The sequence below is a fragment of the Molossus molossus genome, unplaced genomic scaffold (assembly GCF_014108415.1).
Source record: "Molossus molossus isolate mMolMol1 unplaced genomic scaffold, mMolMol1.p scaffold_m16_p_1, whole genome shotgun sequence".
NCBI lineage: Eukaryota > Metazoa > Chordata > Mammalia > Chiroptera > Molossidae > Molossus > Molossus molossus.
Window position 1 is genome coordinate 109,464,644 of NW_023425344.1, and position 23,136 is coordinate 109,487,779.

Below are 23,136 nucleotides of genomic sequence, written 5' to 3' on the forward strand. Positions count from 1 at the left end.
GATATATATATATGTTTATATATATATATGTATATATATGTTTCAGATATATCTCTGTATAGGTAAAGTTATCCATATGCTATAAGATGTAAATTACTGCATTTCAATACCAGTTTTTATTTATCTGCTTCATAATTCAATTTGCTTCACTACTTGTAATGCATGGTGTTAGGGATGCTCTCTCAAGGGAGCCCATGGAGAATGAGGAAGCTTTAAAAAAGAGTAGTCACTCTCTGGGTCCTTCACTTGGGAAATCTGGACAGAGAAGGGCTAGGCAGGATGAAAACAAGTAGGTAATTGCTCTCCTCAAACATACAAGTCTATATCCCTGATTTAAGTTCTAATTTAAATTTAGCAATGAGTGATAAATTCACTACTGCATAGCTAATAATAAAACTTATGACAAAAATACTTGGTTTTCCCTTTTATACCTTAAATGTCTTCAGTTCTTCTGGTATTAACACATCTGTTTTCACCCATTATTTTTTTTTTTTTTTTAGTTGATATGTTGTATGTCCAAAATATTTCTTCTTCCTTTGATGAGAAGAGAAAGACAGTATTCATTCCCCAAATTCTACATTCATATTTACATATGTACTCTCTTAATTATGTTTTAATAGAGTATCCCCTACTTGTATGATATGAAGTGCTAAAAAATCTCAAGTCTTGGTGAAAAATGTCTATAACATCTTTTAAAGGAAAAATTAGAAAATGGGGGGACATGAATAGGTGGAGCAGCGAGTGAAAATACTCTGTATGATAAAATAATGGTGCATATATGTCTTTATCATTTCTCCAAACCTATAGAATGTACATGCTATAGCATGTATCTGTATAATGATCATTTCCCAGGTTACAAAGTGTATGCAAAATTACATTACTATATATTATGAGGTAACATCTTCAATAAAAGTCTATAATCTATTCCAAAAATTTGCCTCTGGTTTTGGACTTTATAATTCATGACTATGTTTTTATGCTGTGAACTAATCTTATTTTTATTTTTCTTTGGATTTTATCAAACAGTCAAGCTGATTTGACATTTCCCTGGTAAAGATATACCAGATTGTTCATAATATTTACCTATAGAGTGCATTAATTTTTCATATATCAACATAGTGAAAAGGCAAAAAGCGGCATAATTATTTCTTAGGTTAAGCTTTGAGACTCTCTCTGTGCCCTCCTCTTACTATGAGATAGGCAACGAAACTGGAAGGTAACATCTAGTTGTAGTGACACTCATACTTTTTCAAACACTTGTAAGCATTTATCTCCTTACTTGGCTTCATTTATTTGATTCATAACAAAGATTTTCTAAAAAAATGAATCTATTTTCAACTTAGTCCTTTGCCCTCTGATGTCTACTCTAATTTCCAAGTCTTACGTATTTCAGAAGATAGTCTAAATCTATTAAAATGTACTTCATTTCATTATTTATTTATATCAACTCTTAAGATTCTCATAAGGCAGTGAAACATACATGGTGGATGCATTTTCAGCTGATAGCCTCCAGGTTACATCAGGATGAATTGGAGTTATAAAAAGTTGAGACACACAACTATTTTTTCCCCCAATTATTTCCTACGCAACTTCAGTTATTTAGAATCAAGACACTCATGTCCTCCACAGATGTTTTTAGTGACACCGCATGGTAAGTTGCATCCATCACTTCCTCTCACTTTCACTTTATGAGAATAATTGAGAGCAATTGTGCTCTTTTTTTCACATTGACTAACGGAGTCTCTTCCGTTCTACTGGAAGAAGAATTCATTTACTTTTTTGAAAAGTTAGCAGAGTCCTTTCTAAACTTAAATGGCTTTTCATACACTAAGTTAATGACATACTGTATATAAAATCCAGACTTTTATACCATATTTTCTTGTCTTGTGACACAACAATGAAAAATAAAATAACCCCAAGTAAACAAAATCAGCTTTTATTTTACTTCCGTCCTCACAGACTCTTAGCTACTTACTTTCAACAGGTGTCAATGTGAAAGAGCCCCTCAATTCAGTAAAGCCCTTCAAGTGATATTTTAGTATTTTATTATCTTAATAAATAAATAAAAAATTTTAAAATGTCCTTACTCCTCCAGACCAGCATCAATAATGCCATTTTACCCTTCAAGAAAAATATGTATTACTAGATATCTTAGAGATCGCAGCTTGTCCTCCCCTCTTCCAATGAAGAAAATCAAAGGTACTCATTTCAAGGTTTTATTTTATTTTATTTTATTATTTATTTAACTAGTTTTATTGCACAGGTGCTGTGGTAAAGACCTTCCTTCAAGGAAAGTGTATTATGGCTTTAAAAACTGTATCATACAAGAACAGATACTTTCTAAGGCATTGTCTTTCCTACCCCAACTGTGTCTTCCTGCTTGCCATTGGGAACTTAGAAAATATGTAGTAGCACCACAAGCTGGGCACTGTCCTTGTCTCACTGTCAAGGAAACTCTCCTCAGGATAAAAGATATGTTGTTACTGTGATCACTGCCTTAGTAGATGAGACCTAATTCTGAGAATACTTAGACAACACAAACTAGAACTGCTACACACATAAGCTGACTCTGAGTCAACTTTTTATTTAACTACTTGCCTCTTACCTGTGTTTTCTGTTTCTCAAGTTCTGATGGCTTCTGAATATAAAGAAAATGACTCAGCATTCTCTTAGGTATTTCTTGATTTACCTGCACATATCTTAAGGGTTTTTCCTTTAGGGTATTCATGGAAGATGCAAATGATAATTTTCATCAAGAGCTAATTTTGTTAATGATAGATTTGGAGCCTTTTTTTATAAGTGTGTGATAAAACATTAACTTGTGACCTCAATGTACTTTAATGCAGGTTTTGCACTGGTGACCAATGTGTTACGTGTATAAAGAATAGCAAATAGTGTCAGGGAAGACAGACCACTGTCTTGCAGAACACTGGGTAAACTAATGATCTGTCAACACTCTTTATGATGTACACTTAATTGGTTCTGATTAATATACCACATCAGTTCTCCATGAATAAACTTATTTTCTTGTAATGTGGGAAATGGATAGTTGATAATTGTATTCTTAGTATATGAGGTGGTGTCTGAAGCCAGTCTACTTCACTCATTTCTTAGAGCATCCCAAAGCCAACAGAGGAATGACATTGCCCACTTCCAGTAATGCATACTTCCATTCTACATACACTGAAACTAAAAATCCATCACTAGTGTTCAGAGCAGATTAAAAGAATCCCAAGTATTAGAAGATATATAATACAAATTTGTTCTAAATGTAGGATAACTCATTCAACAGTTATAGAACATTAATTAATTACCTGAAATGCAAAAGCACACTCATAGTGCCATATATTTTTAAAGCATCTTTAACTATAATGTAAACCTAACAAAATTGTTCTAGAATTTCTTTGTGGAAGAAGGAAACTGGAAATTATAGAAGGCTGCAAATTGCATAGAGGTTTCCTGGGCTTGGTTTACATGGTGCAAGAAACTATACCGAAAGATGACTGAAACATAAACACTACAACACATACAGGTGTAGTTGAACCTTTTTTGTTTGTTTGTTTGTTTGTTTTATAAAATTTTCCCATGTATCTGGAAAGTTTGTAGAACTACAAAAATGGCACAGAAATGTTTTTGCCCCTCCACCTACCCTACACCTAAATAAACTGAGTGAAATATGTCAAATAGATTCAGGGCATTAGGTTGCCAAATACTACTGCAAAATAAACACTACTACAAAGATAGAGCATAGTTACAGAATGCTAGAAATTGTGTCTCATTCACGTAACAAAGAAAAATGTATTAGACCATCTAATGAGAGTATTCATCCAACTTTGTACCTTAGAACTCTGTGAATGTCTTGGAGAAGAAAACCAGAAAGAAGATTGGACATGTTGAAAATGACGCAAAAAAAGGGAAAGGTAGAGGTGATGCAATGGAACTAGGAAAAAATAGAATCCCTCTTGAATTCTCAAATATCTTGCTAATAATCATTCTGATACTTGAGGATAAATTATGATGATACTTCAAACTTCAGAATAAAATGCTATTTACAGAAGGTTAGTGGCACTTGGTAAGGGTAGATGATAAATATACTTTTGATGGAAAATGAATCTAGCTGATGTCATGTGCAAGTTTCAGCTGGATTTACCCAAAGCATCCTGAGCCAAAAGAAACAAATTTGGATGCTTTTCTCATCTTCCTTTTTCCAATATTAAAATTCCTGCAAATATTTTCTAATGTTCCTCATTTCTAGAATGATTGCTGTTTATCCCTATGATTTCTATACTCCTATTTGTAAGTAAATCTTTCCTCAATATAGAAATTATCAATGTCTCAGGTATTTTTCCTCTTGTAGAGGATTGCTTTCAGTTGAAGTTAGGTTAAAAAAAGAAGGCTTAGATTTGTTTTACTCACTAGCATTACCACCACAACTTTTACTCTGCCCAGTGTGCCATTTTTTTTCCTTCAAATGACTCATTTATCTGTATTTTATCAGTAATTGCCAGCCTTTAAAATTGTATCTATTGGTACCAAGACAAATAATTTGCTTCCATCATATTTATAGCTTTAATAATATATGGATCTAAAACCCAAGACAGATCACATCAGAACTTCAATACAGAGATAACAAAAGATTCCCAAATAGCTCATTGTATTAAACCTATTGTTTCTGTAATATACTTTTATAAATTTTAACAGTTTTATGAAATAGATTGTGCAAATTATCACATTATCTTTGGTATATGACAGTATTTCCTAAACCAGCTTCTTAATATTCCTTTTTAAAGGTATACTAAATAAAGTCAAGCTAAAGAATACCTAAAGCCTACACAACTGAGAAATAGAAACAGAATTTGCCAAGAATAGAAATTTCATGTATTCAATGGTTTTAAAAAAATGCAAGTTTCTTCTTACCTTGTTGTTATGTAGACCTGCTCTCAGAACACTGTTTTCCATAGTGTAATGAAATTGAAGACGGCAGTCCCTGCCCCAGCAGTGACACACAGAGCTGTTTAGATAAGCCCTGCTGTCTAAATGGCTAAGAGTAGATGCATGTGGAGCTCCTACCCACATATAGTAACCTGAAAATTAAAGGAAAAGGAAGCAATTTAGAAAAAAAATTAGCTAATTTCTGTTTGAACAAAATTATGTTATTTCTAGAGTTTCCAAAAATCAGGCTTGAATCATAAGTATTTTATTTAAAAGGATATGAGGGTATGAAATTATTTCATCAACTATAAGTGATAGGTTTTTGTTTCCACATGAGCTTCCTAAAATGCATCGAAATCTCCTCCTAATTTCTGAAATAATGCACTCAATATGAAAATTCAATAGTCTTATCAAAAAAATCTACTGATACAAAAATCTCTGTGCCACCAAATTATCACTTTCTTTTACAGGTCACAATGCAATCTTTCTTTAATCAAGAATTCTTCAAACTTCTTCCCAAAATGATTTTCCCTTTTGACTTTTTTTTCTACTTTTTACAAAGAAACCATTATAGTTTGACAGAATATAATTTTTAATGTATTGAAGTCTTTTATATTTTCTTAGAAAAACGTTTTAGAATCAAATGTGTGTTAGTAAGGGTTCTCCAGGGAAAATCCAATAGAAACAGAACTATAAACATATTAATTTATATATAATATATAGGAATTGGCTCACACAGTTACAGAGGCTGAGAAGTCCCACAGTCTGTTGTGTGCAAGCTGGAAGTTTGATATAATTCAGTCTGAATCTAGAGGCCTGAGAACCAGGGTTGTGATGGTGTAAGTCCTGGAGTCTGAAGGTCCAAGAACCAGGAGCTTCGATGTCAGAGGGGAAAAGAAGATGGACATCCAGCTCAAGAAAAGAAGAGGGACTTCTCCCTTCCTCTTCATTCAGTTCCATCTGTCATAGCAGTGACACGTCCCAGACATTTTATCTCTCAGCATCTTGCCTTCTACTTGCACTTCATCCATGATCTGTGACAATCTGAGTAATTGTGATGCCGACACTGCCACGTGGTACTCCAGTCCCACTTTCTCTTGACAAGAATGTTGCTGTGCACTTCTTTAATCCCACAATTTCATGTTTTAAGTTTATTTTTATTGTTCACACTATTACAGATGTCCCCATCTCCCTCTCCCACTTTGCCTACCTCTATCCAGTGAGTTCATGTGATATTTGTCTTTCTCTGACTGGCTTATTTCACTTAGCATAATATTCTCCAGGTCCATCCATGCTGTCCCAAAGGGTAAGATTTCTTTCTTTTTTATGGCCACATAATGTTTCACGGTGTAAATGTACCACAGTTTTTATATTTACTCACCTACCGATGGGTACTTGGGCTGTTTCCAGACATTAGACATTGTAAATAATGCTGCAATGATCATAGGAGTGCATATATTCTTTCTGATTAGTGTTTCAGGATTCTTAGGATATACTCTCTGAAGTGTAACTGCTGGTTCAAATGGCTGTTCCATTTTTAATTTTTTAACAAAACTCCATAATGATTTTCACAGTGGCTGCACCAGTCTGCATTCCCACCAGCAGTGCATTGGGGTGCCCTTTTCTTCACACCTTCACTTGTTGTTTGTTGATTAATTGATGGTAGCCATTCTGCCAGATGTGAGGTGACACTTCATTGTAGTTTTAATTTGCATCTCTCTGATGATTAGTAATGCTGAGCATTTTTTCATATGTCTATTAGCCATCTGTATGTCCTCTTTGAAGAAGTGTCTATTCAGGTTCTTTGCCCATTTAATTGGATTATTTGCCTTGATATATTATTGGTGAATATGTTCTCCCATATAAAGGATACCTTTTCATTTTGTTGATGGTTTCTTTTGCTGTATAGAAGATTCTTAGTTTTATGTAGTCCCATTTATTTTTTCCTTTGTTCCTTTTACCCTAGGAGATGTATCTGTGAAAATTCTGCTACATGACATGTCTGAGACTTTGCTGCCTATGTTTTTTTTCTAGGATTTTTATGGTTTTGTGACTTACATTTAAGTCTTTTTCTCCATTTAGAGTTTATTCTTTTATATGGTATAGGTTGGTGGTCTAGTTTCTTTTCTTTTTTTTTTTTTTGCATGTACTTGTTCAATTTTCACAACACCATTTATCGAAGAGACTCTCTTTATTCCATTATATGCTCTTGTCTTCTTTGTCAAATATTAATTTCCCATAAAGGTGTCGGTTGATTTCTGGGCTCTTTGTTGTGTTCCATTGGTCAATATGCCTTTTCTTATGCCAGTACCTGGCTGCTATGATTACAGTGGCCTTGCAGTATAATTTGATATCAGATATTGTGATATTTTCACTTTGTTCTTCATTCTCAAGATTGCTGAGGCTATTCAGAGTCTTTTTGGTGACAGAATATAATTTAAATGCTCTTTTTCTTAACAAACTACATGGGAGCAACAAATATATATAGTCCTACTAAATGGCACGGGTGGATTCGTAGTACCTAAACTATTATCGATCAGTTTTTTTTTCCCATCTGATTTTTAAAACCCATTTGGATTGTTTGTTTTTAACTCAGCAAGGTAGGCAATTCAGAGATACAAAGATATATTTCTATAATTTTATAACTTCAATTTTCAAAACTAATGTCTTTCGAATGCCATTTGTAAGTTAGCAAATATTCCTGCAGCTTCTATAAACTGAGTTTAAATTAAATGAAACTCTTATTTACTAGAAATGTTAGACTTTAATCAAAATAGCACAAAGTTAATACTTTGCCTCTGACCTATCCACAAGGAAATGATAAATAGAAAACACATTTTTACAAAAGCAAAGACAGATCAAATGCCATCTCAAGAGAAAAGAAAAAACAAATATGCCAAGTGATCAGCAGGGCTGAAACCACAGAACTCGGACTTTAGGATAAAAAGTAGGTCATGGAAGCTTGAATTTGGACTAATTTTAATTTTGTAAAAACTGAAGAAGAGTTGAATTCTCTCAGTGAAGTCAAAAGCTAGGGCCCAGAATCTGCTCATAAACTGAGGTGGGAAATACACCCCCTCACCGCCTGGGGCTATGACTGAGAGACAGGATGTGCAACACCCCAAGCATTGCCATGAGATATGAACACATAAACTAGTATTGTTACTCAGGCAGGGAACTGAGGAGCTAAGTAATGTTACAACAAAATCACTGAACAAGAAGGTAGGTACAAAGAAAAATGTCAGGAAAGAATGGAGAAAGGATAGAGAAAGAGAGTAAATCTACAGTAGATATCGGGAGGAAAGGACTATCACGATGCAGTTATAGTGCTTTGGAATAAACAGACTTTCATTCTAAAATTATATGACTAGAGAGCTTATTATTTAGGTGTGAGGCCAATTTAAAATATGTTTGAAGTTTATAAATACTAGGCAATTTCATCACCACAAATCTTTTATAAATAAAAGAACCATTAATTTAAGAAGTACAGTTTTGCAAGAAGGAAAAAATAAGATAAACAATGGTGAGTAAAGAAAATGATAAAATATATCATTGTAATAATTGAAAATATGATAGCTTCAAAAAATATTTACTTAAAAACATATTTGAAAGTATTAAACTATAATTCAAGACAAAAAAAAAGTTTGTGGGTGGAAGTGGGAGAGGATGGGGGGAAAAAATGGTGCTGGAAAACAATAAAATAAAATTGAGCATCAACCCATGCACCTAGAGGTCACTGGTTCTATTTCCAGTCAGGGCACTTGCCCAGGTAACAGGCTCGATCCCCAGTGGTGGGCATGCAGGAGGCAGCTAATTGATGCTCCCTCTCTAATATAAATGTTTCTATCTCTTTCTCCTTTCCCCTTCCTTTCTCTCTAAAAATCAATAAAAATGTATTATAAAAAATAACAATAAATAAATTATGACAAGTTTCTTCTATTCCAGAAAGGAACAAATATATTGAAGCACTCGAGGTTTTGTTAAAGAATGTAATATTAAAGATATATGTCAAAATTTTTAAATAGCCATAAAATTATAAGATACATAAATCAAAGCTTCTAAGCCAATGAGAACAAATAAAATAAAAGATTAACAAGTAAAGACCTTAACAGACATTTAATAAAGATGATACACAAATGGCAAATGTGCATATGGAAAAAAATGCTCCATATAATGTTATCAGGGAAATGACAATTAAACAATAAGATTCCATTATACACTTATTAAAATGGCCAGAATCCAGAACACTGACACCACCAATCCCTGGAGAGGATGTAGTGCAAAGACATTGTATTCATGTCTGGTGGAAGCACAGTATGGTACAGATACTTTTGAAGACATTTGAGTGGTTTCTTAAAAAACTAAATATACTTTTACCATATGATTCAGCAATCATGCTCCATGGTATTTACTCAAAAGAGCTGAAACCTCAGATCTACACAAAAACCTGCACATGGATGTTCAGAGGAGCTTTAGTCATAATGGTAAACCTCAAAAGCAACCAAGATGTCCTCCAGTAGTGAATGGATAAACTGTGATGCATCCAGACATTGAAATATAATTCAGGATTAAAAAGACATTAGCACCGAAAAAACAATCCCATTTACCAGTGCGGCAAAAAAATTAAGATACGTAGGAATAAACTTAACCAAAGAAGTAAAGGACCTATTTGCAGAAAACTACAGGACATTAAAAAAAGAAATAGAGGAAGATATAAAAAAGTGGAAGCACATACCCTGTTCATGGATTGGAAGAATTAACATCATTAAAATGTCCATACTACCCAAAGCAATGGATAGATTCAATACAATCCCCATCAAAATACCAATGACATATTTCATAGAACTAGAACGAATACTTCAAAAGTTCATATGGAACCAAGAAAGACCCCGAATAGCCACAGCAATTTTGAAAAAGAAAGACAAAGTAGGTGGGATCACAATACCAGATATCAGGTTATACTACAAAGCCACTGTAATCAAAACAGCCTGGTACTGGCACAAGAACAGGCATATAGACCAGTGGAACAGAACTGAAAACCCGGAAATGGACCCAAGGCAATACGCTCAATTAATATTTGACAAAGGTGGCAAGAGCATACAGTGGAGTAAAGACAGCCTCTTTAATAAATGGTGTTGAAAAAATTGGACAGCTACATGCAAAAAAAATGAAACTAGACCATCAACTTATACCATACACAAAAATAAACTCAAAATGGATAAAAGACTTAAATGTGACCCGTGAATCCATAAAAATTCTAGAAGAAAATGTAGGCAACAAAATTTCGGACATCATATGGAGCAGAATTTTCACTGATACATCACCTAAGGCAACAGAAACAAAGGAAAAAATGAACACATGGGACTCCATCAAACTAAAAAGCTTCTGCACAGCAAAAGAAACAATAATCAAAATGGAAAGGCAACCCACTGTATGGGAGAACATCATTGCCATTGATATATCAGTTAAGGGGTTAATTTCCAATATATATATATAGAGAGAGAGTGCTCATACAACTCAACAAAAAGAAGACAAAGAACCCAATTAAAAAATGGGCAAAGGAGCTGAATAAACACCTCTCCAAACAGGACATACAAATGGCCAAGAGACATATGAAGAAATGCTCATCATCACTAATCATCAGAGAGATGCAAATTAAAACAACAATGAGGTATCACCTCACACCTGTCAGAATGGCCGCCATCAACAAATCATCAAACAACAAGTGTTGGCGAGGGTGTGGAGAAAAGGGGACTCTAGTACACTGCTGGTGGGAATGCAGACTGGTGCAGCCACTATGGAAAACAATATGGTGTTACCTCAAAAAATTAAAATTGAACTTCCATTTGACCCAGTGATCCCACTTCTAGGAATATACCCTAAGAAGCCTGAAACACCAATCAGGAAGAATATATGTACCCCCATGTTCATAGCAGCACTATTTACAATAGCTAAGATCTGGAAACAGCCCAAGTGTCTATCAGTAGACGAATGGAAAAAAAGCGGTGGTACATATACACAATGGAGTACTATGCAGCGGTAAGAAAGAAAGATCTCTTATTCTTTGAGACGACATGGAGGGACCTGGGAAAGTATTATCCTAAGTGAAATAAGCCAATCAGAGAAAGTATTATCCTAAGTGAAATAAGCCAATCAGAGAAAGACAAATACCACATGATCTCACTTATATACGGAATATAATGAACATAACAGTCTGAGGAATACAGTAGACCCAGAAACATGGAAGTAGGGCACAGACTGACATCCCTCAGAAGAGGGAATGGGGGTGGGTGGGAAGAGATAAACCACAGAACTTATATGCATGTATGCATGACCAATGGACATGGACAACTAAGCTGGGGACGGGGCGGGGGTGGGGTGGGGAGGGGGGTGCCAATGGGGTAAAAAAGGTAAAATATCTGTAACAAAAAATTAAATAAAAATTTTTTAAAAAATGATAAAATATATCATTGTAATAATTGAAAACATGATCGCTTCAAAAACTATTTACTTAAAAACATATTTGAAAGTATTAAACTATAATTCAAGACAAAAAAAGTTTGGGGGTGAAAGTGGGAGAGGATGGGAGGAATAAATGGTGCTGAAAAACAATAAAATAAAATTGAGCATCAACCCATGCGCCAAGAGGTCACTGGTTCTATTTCCAGTCAGGGCACTTGCCCAGGTGACAGGCTTGATCCCCAGTAGTGGGCATGCAGGAGGCAGCTAATTGATGCTTCTCTCTAACATAAATGTTTCTATCTCTTTCTCCTTCCCCTTCCTTTCTCTCTAAAAATCAATAAAAATGTATTATAAAAAAGTAACAATAAATAAATTATGACAAGTTCCTTCTATTCCAGAAAGAAACAAATATATTGAAGCACTCAAGGTTTTGTTAAAGAATGTAATATTAAAGATATATGTCAAAAATTTTAAATAGCCATAAAAATATAAGATACATAAATCAAAGCTTCTAAGCCAATGAGAACAAATAAAATAAACGATTAACAAGTAAAGACCTTAACAGACATTTAATAAAGAAGATACACAAATGACAAATGTGCATATAAAAAAAAAATGCTCCATATAATGTCATCAGGGAAATGAAAATTAAACAATCAGATTCCATTATACACTTATTAAAATGGCCAGAATCCAGAACACTGCCACCACTAACCCCTGGAGAGGATGTAGCGCAAAGACATTGTATTCATGTCTGGTGGAAGCACAGTATGGTACAGACACTTTTGAAGACAGTTGAGTGGTTTCTTAAAAAACATCATATGGTAAATATACTTTTACCATATGATTCAGCAATCATGCTCCATGGTATTTACTCAAAAGAGCTGAAAACTTAGATCTACACAGAAACCTGCACATGGATGTTCGGAGGAGCTTTAGTCATCATGGTAAACCTCGAAAGCAACCAAGATGTCCTCCAGTAGTGAATGGATAAACTGTGATGCATCCAGACATTGAAATATAATTCAGCATTAAAAAGACATCAGAGAAATTTTTTTTTTTATTAATTAATTTTTGTTACATATGTTTCTCCTTTTTCCCTCACTGATTCCCCCCTCCCCTTCCCTCCCTGCCCTTTCCCCAGTTTGTTGTCCATGTCCACTGTTCAAGCATACATGCATATAAATTCTGTGGTTTATCTCTTCCCCACCACCTCCCTATTTAGGGGATTGTCAGTCTGTATCCCACTTCTGCGTCTCTGGGACTACCCCCTTCCTCAGACTGTTATGTTCATAATATTCCACAAATAAGTGAGATCATATGAAACTTGTCTTTCTCTGTTTGGCTTGTTTCACTTAGGATGATACTTTCCAGGTCCCTCCATGTAGTCTCAAAGGATAAGAGGTCTTTCTTTCTTACAGCTGCGTAGTACTCCATTGTGTATATGTACCACTGCTCTTTTATCCATTCGTCTACTGATGGACACTTGGGCTGTTTCCAGATCTTAGCTATTGTAAATAGTGCTGCTCCAAACATGGGGGTACATATATTCTTCCTGATTGGTGTTTCAGGCTTCTTAGGGTATATTCCTAGAAGTGGGATCACTGGGTCAAATGGAAGTTCAATTTTTAATTTTTTGAGGTAACACCACATTGTTTTCCATAGTGGCTGTACCAGTCTGCATTCCCACCAGCAGTGTACTAGAGTCCCCTTTTCTCCACACCCTCGCCAACACTTGTTGATTGATGATTTGTTGATGGCGGCCATTCTGACAGGTGTGAGGTGATACCTCATTGTTGTTTTAATTTGCATCTCTCTGATGATTAGTGATGATGAGCATTTCTTCATATGTTTCTTAGTCATTTGTATGTCCTGTCTGGAGAGGTGTCTATTCAGCTCCTCTGCCCATTTTTTAATTGGGTTCTTTTGTGGAGTTGTATGAGCACTCTATATGTATTGGAAATTAACCCCTTACCTGATATATCACTGGCAATTATGCTCTCCCATACAGTGGGTAGCCTTTCCATTTTGATGATTATTTATTTTGCTGTGCAGAAGCTTTTGAGTTTGATTTAGTCCCATGTGTTCATTTTCTCCTTTGTTTCTATTGCCTTAGGTGATGTATCAGTAAAAATTCTGCTGCGTATGATGTGTGAAATTTTGTTGCCTACAGTCTCTTCTAGGATTTTTATGGATTTGCGGATGACATGATACTATACATAGAAAACCCCAAAGACTCCATCAAAAGTTTACTAGACTTAATAAATGAATTTGGCAAAGTAGCAGGATACAAAATTAATATCAAGAAATTGATGGCAGCCCTGGCCGGTTTGGCTCAGCGGTTAGAGTGTCGGCCTGCGGTCTGGAGAGACCCGGGTTGGTTCCCACTAAGGGCACGTACTTCGGTTGCAGTTTGTCCCCGGCCCTGGTTGGTCGTGTGGGTGGCGGCCACTCAATGTGTCCCTTTCACGTCGATGTTTCTCTCTCTCTCTCTCTCTCCCTCCCACTCTATCTGTACAAAAATTGGAAAAATGTCCTCGGGTGAGGATAAAAAAAAAAAAAAAGAAATCGATAGCATTCTTATACACCAATGATGAACTCACTGAAAGAGAAACTAAGCAAAAAATCCCATTTACCATTGCAGCAAAAAAATTAAGATACCTAGGAATAAACTTAACCAAAGAAGTAAAGGACCTATTTGCAGAAAACTACAGGTCATTGAAAAAAGAAATAGAGGAAGATATAAAAAAGTGGAAGCACATACCCTGTTCATAGATTGGGAGAATTAACATCATTAAAATGTCCATATTACCCAAAGCAGTCTATAGATTCAACGCAATCCCCATCAAAATAACAACGGCATACTTCACAGAATTAGAACAATTATTTCAAAAGTTCACATGGAACCATAAAAGGCCTCGAATAGCCACAGCAATCTTGAAAAGGAAGAACAAAGTTGGAGGGATCACAATGCCAGATTTCAGGTTATACTACAAAGCCACTGTAATCAAAACAGCCTGGTACTGGCACAAGAACAGGCATATAGACCAGTGGAACAGAACAGAGAACCCAGAAATGGACCCAAGGCAATATGCTCAATTAATATTTGACAAAGGTGGCAAGAGCATACAGTGGAGTAAGGACAGCCTCTTTAATAAATGGTGCTGGGAAAATTGGACAGCTACTTGGAGAAAAATGAAACTAGACCATCAACTTACACCCTACACGAGAATAAACTCAAAATGGATAAAAGACTTAAATGTAACTCATGAATCCATAGACATCAGAGAAAATTTAAACACATATTCCTCAGGAGCCAATCTGAAAAGGCTACGTACTATATGGCTCCAACTATATGATGCTCTATAAAAGGCAAAACTATAGAGACAATAAAATCTGCATGGAACTAGATTAGTTTCTGCTGAAATAAAACTTTACATTATACATTTTTAAAATAACTAATAATATCACACACACACACAAACACACAAAAGAGAAATAAAGCAATAGAGAGAAAAGTACACAGAAATCATAAATTTAGGGTTAGAATAAGAGGCAGAAACACATTGACAATACTGCAGGGATAGGGAGAGCTAATAGTCTTGATAAAACTTTTTTTGTTGTTCAAGCAAAATCTATTATCTCCTGATGATAAAATTTACAAAATTAAAATAGTTAATTAACCTAATAAAATTCTTCCTTTAGACTGTTGTTTTTATTTTTGTTTTGTATTTTCACTTTCAATATCTAAGGTGTAATATAGTTACAATAAAATATACTCAGTATGTTCATCAAGACCCCTAATCAAAGGTCTGCATACTAGTCACAATAAAGCACAATCTGAAATGTAACATATAAAAGATATTATATTTATTTCCTACCTTTATCATCACTACTTTGATCCTGCTGAGGTGTAGATTCTAATGCAGAAACTCCTTTTGCTTTTGTGTGCATCCAGGAAATTTGCCCAGCAGGTGCTTCTGATGCCCAGTCACACATACCAAATTCAAATCCACAGGGCTGACACACTGAGAGAGGAGAGACAGAGCTTGGTGGACTCTCAGTCTATGAGGGTGGCTACTACCATGGTTGGTGTTGCACTCGAGTTTAAACACACTCCCACAGAAATTCATATCTGGAAAATTTTGGTTCAGTGTCTTAGAGTGGACCAGCAACTCTATGTGTCAAGTTCTTCAGTTGACTCAGATGGGCATTCTCCAAAATGAAAACCATTGTCATAAAAAATGAAAAGTTTCTATCTTTCCTTGGACAGCTGCTTTGGTTTTGATTTTTTAAATAGCATAATATCTTACCTAGCCACTTTATGGATATAAATTTGTTTATCTTACCAATTATTCATAAACACATTGAGATTTTAAAGAAGAACTGTAGCATATAATTCCAAGATGGTCTTTAATGGAATTATTTTACAACACATCACCTTAAATTGACATATTTAGTATCTTTCACTTGTTGAATAAATCAGTCTTCTAACAACATTCCAGCTAAATCTCCAATAACACTCTTGCTAAAACTTGGGCATATATGTCAATAAATGCCAAGTGAGTATCTGGTATTCCTATTAGTGATTTGAGTCTCATAAATGGATCACACATCAACAAGCTGAGCATATCCATTTAACATTTACACCTTAAACCTTCACCAGTAGAGCCAAATCTGCAGAGACTTGTACCTGGATGGCACAGTTCCTGCTTGATGTCTGATGCTTCTTGACATGGTAAAGTTTCATCTGTTAAATGTCAAAATTGGCAAGAGTGAGAGGCAGAAGCAACTAGGGAGAGTCATTTATTTTTTAAAACATTAACATTTGTTCTACAACACTCTCTCCATCCAACTCTTCTTTATGGCAGTGTCACTCATTAGGTAGACCCATTCCAGAAATAGAGAATATAAAAACCATGCCCCAGCTTCTGGGTTTTAATTCTGTGGTGAGTGCTAAAACCAAACCTTTCATCTCCACAGACGTAACCTGCCCTAACATGAAAATTAAGAGCCTGTTATTAAGAGGGTAATAGTGCATGCATCAGATAGAACATATAGTGACCTCTTTCACTAGAAGCTGGATCTGCCTTGGAACGACTTTCTCTGCAGCCCCCTCACGGTGCCTGTTTTTTGTCCCGTAGCCCTCCCAACACAGAACTTAGAAGTGGATAGGTGTCCTTCCTGCACCGCTTGCCTCTTCCAGATAATTCTCACTCTCACTTTCCTAAATATCCAAGCTTTGAACCTCTTGACATCAAAGGGTATCACGCTCTGTGCCATCTTGGTGAGTCATCTATAGATGGTGGTGCGCTATCCCTCAGTCCTTCATGATTCTAGCCCTTGCCTCACTGTCATTCTTTGTCATTTCAATATTCATCTTCACCTCGCTTCTTAAGTTCTTGATTTCTTCTTATTGGTGATTGTGAAGAACATTGATGAAAAATGACAGTGCTGTCACTACTCCTCTGAGTATTATCATTACTAATAACATTTCCTGTATCTTAATTATGAGTGGCCCACTCGGCAACCTTTACCCCCATTGCTCCAGCTCACTCCTTCTAGTATCTCAACTGCAACAAGTTTTTGACAGCACCAGGCCCTCCCAGCTAATGGCCCCACCATCTTTTCAGTTCCTTTCAACCTCTCTCATGTTCTCTTTTTCCTTCTTCAGGTGTTAGCCAGCCAGTCACCCTTGACCCATCTCATGCTTCCTCACACTCTCAGGGCAAAAACTGGTAAGTACAACTCTACACATACTGTAATTGCCCAACAGTTAGCTTTTTAATTGTCATGTAATTGCCTGACATTAAGTTTTAGAATAAACCAAGGCCAGCTACACAACTGGATAAAGAGCAAGGCATACCAACCCGTGAAGTTTCCATTATCTAGGTCTTGGCTGACCTAGATAACGAACCTAGATCACTGACCATCTGACAGACCCTGCTTTTCCTTTTTCTGCTTTTCTTTTTTTAAAAATTTACCAATAAAGAACAAACCCACAAAACCTTAGGTCTCTCACCCTTGATTTCAATAAAGGCAGAAACCCTGGGTCTTGGTCTCTCCCCTTTGCCCACCATGCCCTAAAGTGTGGCCCCCAGGCTTGCACACATCCTATCCTCTAGGACCTGTGAGTAATGAACCTTGTTATTTAAAACTCCCTTGATGTTTGTTGCTGATCATAATTAGAACCTTATCATGATAAGAACCACCACAAGGTCTGGTCCAGCCACAACTCTGGCTCCAGGAAATGAATGTCTGTGGGGGTTTCCAGGAGTAGTAAGGGCCCAGGTGACTGCCCCAGGCATTCCTAGCTGATGGCATCACTATGGATAGGCTCAGATCGACATAAAAACCACCACCTACTGCATCAGTGAAGCAGAATTTGAATGAAGAGGAGCCTGCAATCATGATGATCAAAGTGACATATTTGTGACTACTCACTTCATTGCGCTGTGGCAATCCCATACTGCGTTTTCCTAATCACTTCCTTTTCCTCGACTCCTAGACACTCTTCAGAGCCTTTTACCCTCCTCCTTAAATTTCCACCTCCTCCTTCATTTCAGCCAATCATCCTTCATTTCACCTTATCATTCTTTGCTAACTGTCTTGCTCCACATTTCAGAGGAAAAATCAGAAGAAAACTTCATAAATCCTGTCACCAATCTACTTACACAGCTATCCACATGCCTTTCCTCCTATAACTGTGGGTCTACGAGCCATGCTGTGTTCTAAGCTCACTCCTTTCACTTATATAAGAAATGCATCTCCTCTTTCCTAAGACGTCATTCCAGCCATTTCCTCCTCTCCTTTACACCAGCATGTTTTCATGGGGAAAGCTTCACTACACAAAGTGGCCAAAATTCCACCCATTTTAAGAAAACTCCTGAACCTACAACCCCTCCAAATAATTTTTCTACGTTTTTCATATTCTCACTGACTCCACACCAATTACCCCCCACCCCATTTTCTCTTTAACCTGTCCCGGTAAGTTTTTTGTCAAAAATATTTTATTGAGACAAAATTCACAAAACATTAATTCATTTTAACCATTTGCAAGTATACAATTCAACAGCTTTCAGTACATTCACAGTGTTCTACACTCGTCACCAGTAGCAAATTTCAAAATATTTTCATCATTCCAAAATAAAGCTCATAGCCATTAACAGTTACTCCCCGTTCTCTCCGCCCTCATACCACAAGCCTCTAGCAACCACTAATCTGCTTTCTGTCTACATGGATTTGCCCAGGATATTCCATATAAATGAAATCATGCAATATGTGGCCTTTTGTGTTTGACTCCTTTCACTTAGCACAATGTTTTCAAGGTTCATTCATGTTGTACCATTTATTAGAACTTTATTCCTTCTTTCTTACCCTACCACTCCACTGGAACTGCATTTATAAAGGATGAACCCAGTATAGCTAAATCTAGAATTAAATTTTCTCTCCCCAACATATCTGATGTATCAGTAATATTGGACCTAGCTGATCATCCCTCTTCTTCCTTAGATTCTAGTAGATAATATTTTTCCTGATTTTCCTCTTAAATTCCTAACTGTTCTTTCTTAGTTTCCTTTGCTGGTTTTTACCTTATCTCCTCAAGATTAACAAAGTAACATTAAAGTCTCCCAGAGCTCAGTTCTTGGATCTTTTCCCTCCCCTCCCCTCCCCTCCCCTCGTCTTCTCAAGGTCATGATCTTATTAATATCACCTAGTCTCACACCTTTAAAACCTTTCCCAAATGCCAGTGACTCATAAAATTCTCAATGCCCAGACCTTTATAACTGGACTCCAATAGATATCCTGCTGCTGATGTGGCCCCTTTACCTGGCTAACTAACTATCTCAATAAAAATAAGTCCAAAAGTAAAGTTCTGATTTTCTCTGCCTGGTCTTTCTCTCCCACATTCTTTACCACCTTAGGTCATGACAACTTCATGCTTCAATTCAGGCAAGAAATTTGAAATCATCTCTGTCTCTCACTGAATATATGCCATCAATCAGCCTGTCTTTGCTTTATCTAGAAAACACATCAAGAATCTGACTATTATGCTCAGCCAGTGTGGCTCAGTAGGTGAGCGTCGACCCATGCACCAAGAGATTACTGGTTTGATTCCTGGTCAGGGCACAGGCCCAGGTTGTGGGCCTGATCCTCAGTAGGGGGCATGCAGGAGGCAGCCAATCGATGTACTCTCTCATCAATGTTTTTCTCTCTCTCTCTCTCTCTCTCTCTCCACCTTCTTCTCTCTAAAATCAAAAAAGAAAAAAAATTAAAAAAAAAAAAAAGTATCTGACTATATCTTACCACCTCCACTACTACTGTTCAAGAGAACAGCATTCTTTCTGGATTATAATAATATGTTCTTATTTTGCCTCTTTTATATGAGTGTGATCATATCTCCTTTGCTCAAATACCTTCCATGGCTTTCTAGCCTTCATGAAGTAAACACAAAAGTCTTTACCATGATCATCCTCATGTAAATCAGGCTTGCTCTGTCCTCAGGAACTCTGCATATACAGTACCTTCCGATATACACATCACTTCTTTGCTCCACAACTTGTTTTGTATTGTTTTTTTTTTGCACAGAAACTATGGCCTCATGTGACCATGCCTGACTACTGGAAAACTTCATTTCACCCTCACCTGTAGCACTTCTTATCTTGGCTTTCTGTTTGATTATTTCCCACAGCACATATCACCTCTGGCCATAAAACATATTTTTTGATTATTTGCTTAGTGTCTTTCTCTTTCTGACTAAAATGTAAGTTCCATGAATGCAGAGATTATTGTTTGTTGTTTGTTTTTGTTTTTGTTTGTTTGTTTGTTTGTGTTTTTTGTTTGTTTGTTTGTTTTTGCTGCTGTCTCCCCAGTGTCTAGGAAAATTCTTGGCAAAACATATGTAGTCAATATATACTTATTTAATGCATGGGTAAGTAAATAACTGAAGAACAATTTGATAACAAATTTTAAATATTCTATATAACTTGTTTCATTCTTTTTGAAATAAAATGGAAGCAATTGGTTATGAAAATGACTTGTGAATAACATCCATCATCTGCTTCTTCATAATGGAAGCTTACAGATGATTAATGGGCAAGTCCTCCTGAATGGGAGATCCACTGAAAATAAAACAGCACATGCGATTAAGGGAGTGTGGGCAATAAAGGAAGCTCACGTGGGCACAAGAACAGTCACCATGAAACAAAACTGTAATTTCTCTAGATTTATGTAATAGCTCCAAATCTTCTCCCCCTTAGAGCTACATAATTAAATATTGGTTATAGTTAAATTAAATGTTGTATATTAGTTTTAGTTTTTCACTATTTACACAAGACATAAAAGCCAACATAAAAGTACTATAAACAAAAATAGCAAAACAGTCAAGTATAAATTGCATGGAATTAAAAATGTAGATTATAACTATTGGTATTAAATATCTTTCACCAATATTAATCACATTTGATACCTTTGGTTTCAAAACTGGAATTTAGAACCATGAAATCAATGGCATGGGGCTATAATTGTAACTCAATGAATATCCTGGACAGTACTTTTTATTTTAGTGTGTTTATCCCAGAGCTCAAAGCTATTTAAAGATGCCAACTATTTATATGTCTATTCATATTCATTTTCTCTCCTTCCTCACATTTCTCTCTTATTCTAACATCACCACAATCTAGTTGTCGAAATTATCACTATTTTCTAAATTCTCTGTTAATGATACATGATCAGCAGGATGAAGCTCTGCCAAACATTTTAAGGTCTCTGTACTAATGAGGTCACATGTCTACAGCCTGCCATTCTTCGAATCTTATCTGTTTTTTTTTAGATCAATTAACAAAACCTTTATTAATTAATCTACCAATTAACCAACCCATCAAGTAACTAATCTTTCTTTTTTTTTCACATCTATATTGTTGGATGTAAAACGTATTACAGATGTTCCACATTTTTCCCCCATTGACCCCCTCCTCCCCACTCCCGCCCCCCTCCCACCTTTTCCCACATTATTGTCTGTGTCCATTGGTTATGCATATAAGTTCTTTGGTTTATCTCTTCCCACCCCCCCCAACCCCTTTCCCTTTGAGGTTTGTCAGTCTAGCAATGAATTTGTGCTTCTTAATCCCTTCACCTTTTTCACCCATTCCCCCAACCCCCTTCCCAACTGGCAACCAACAAAATGTTCTCTGTATCTATGAGAATGTTTCTGTTCTGCCTGTTCATTTTGTTTGTAGATTCCATTGTTGATAGATATGTATTCACCATTTTGTTTGTTCATACATTTTATCTTTTTCTTCAAAAAGACCCTTCATCATTTCATATAATAACGGTTTGGTAGTGATGAACTCCTTTAACTTTTTCTTGTCTGGGAAAGTTTTTATATGTCCATCGATTCTAAATGACTTGAAGGATAGAGTAATTTTGGTTGTAGGTTCTTGGTTTTCATCACTCTGAATATTTCTTGCCACTCCCTTCTGGCCTGCTAAGTTTCTTTTGAGAAATCAGCTGACAGCCTAATGGGAACTCCCTTGTAGGTAACTAGCTGCCTTTCTCTTGCTGCTTTTAAGATTCTCTCTTTGTCTTGAACCTTTTGCATTTTGATGATGATGTGTCTTGGTGTGGGCCTCTTGGGGTTCATCTTGTTTGGGACTCTCTGTGCTTCCTGGACTTGTATGTCTGCCTCCTTCACCAAGTTAGGAAAGTTTTCTGCCATTATTGTTTCAAACAGGTTTTCGATTTCTTGTTCTCTCTCTTCTCCTTCCGGCACCCCCAAGATGTGAATGTTGGCACGCTTGAGGTTGTCCCAGAGGCTCCTTACACTATCCTCATTTTTTTGGATTCTTTTTTCTTTTTGCTGTTCTGATTGGGCGTTTTTTACTTCCTTATATTCCAAATCGATGGTTTGCTCCTTGGATTTATGTACTCTATTATTGAAGCTATGTAAATTATTCTTTATTTCAGTTAAAGCCTCCTTCGTTTCTAACTGTGCATCGATCATTTCTGACTGGTCCTTTTTTATGCTCTTGAGGCCCTCACTGAGTTCATTGAGCATCCTTATAAGCAGTATTTTTAACTCAGCATCTGTTAGGTTGCTTATCTCCCTTTCGCTTAGTTCTTTTCTTGGGGTTTTGTTCTGTTCTTTCATTTGGGACCTGTTTCTTTGTATCCTCATTTTGGCTGCCTACCTGTGTTTGTTTCTGTGTATTACTTAATGAGAGGTATGGGGCTCGCTGAGACCAGATGCTGCTCGTTTGAAAGAATTTAGGAAAAACCAGAAGCAGGATCCAAGACAGGCCAATCCTATGGTTAAGCAAGTGGCAACAGCTTGGGTGGGCCTGAAAGTTGGGTGGGGCGGGGCCTCAGGGAGTCAGCAGGGTGGGTCTACCAGTGTGAGCCAGGTTGCTAGAGTCCCAGATATGGTGACTGTCTGCTGCCCCCGGGAAGGGCTCACCAAAGAAACAAAGGCCTCTTACAGCACATTTGTCCCCAAGGAAGCCCCCTCTCCAGCCCTCACTCCAGTGCCAAACAGCTCAGTTCTTCCTTGTATGTCTCTGGCACCCCTCGAGCTGCCTCCCCTCCAAGCTTAGACGGAGAGAGTCCGATAAGTCCGTGCGCGGGCCCTTTAGGGAGCTGCCTGGGGCTCCAGCTGCCTCAGCTTCCCTGAGCCTCAGTTCCCGCTGGTTTTTCCAGCCAGAAGTTATGGGGACTTCTCTTCCTGGCACTGGAACCCTGAGCGGG

At 36.6% G+C, this 23,136-nt stretch overlaps 1 protein-coding gene across 1 annotated transcript in view; it reads right to left on the reverse strand.

Annotated features, from left to right (window-relative positions):
* The window catches only part of MALRD1 (MAM and LDL receptor class A domain containing 1), a 594,562-nt gene extending 577,788 nt beyond the window's left edge, over positions 1 to 16,774 (reverse strand). Inside the window, 6 exon segments of the mRNA XM_036270540.1 lie at positions 432 to 479; positions 481 to 534; positions 4,918 to 5,084; positions 15,276 to 15,422; positions 16,043 to 16,144; positions 16,747 to 16,774. Coding sequence (XP_036126433.1) covers positions 432 to 479; positions 481 to 534; positions 4,918 to 5,084; positions 15,276 to 15,422; positions 16,043 to 16,144; positions 16,747 to 16,774 — 546 coding nt within the window.
* Positions 16,775 to 23,136: the final 6,362 nt, after the last annotated feature.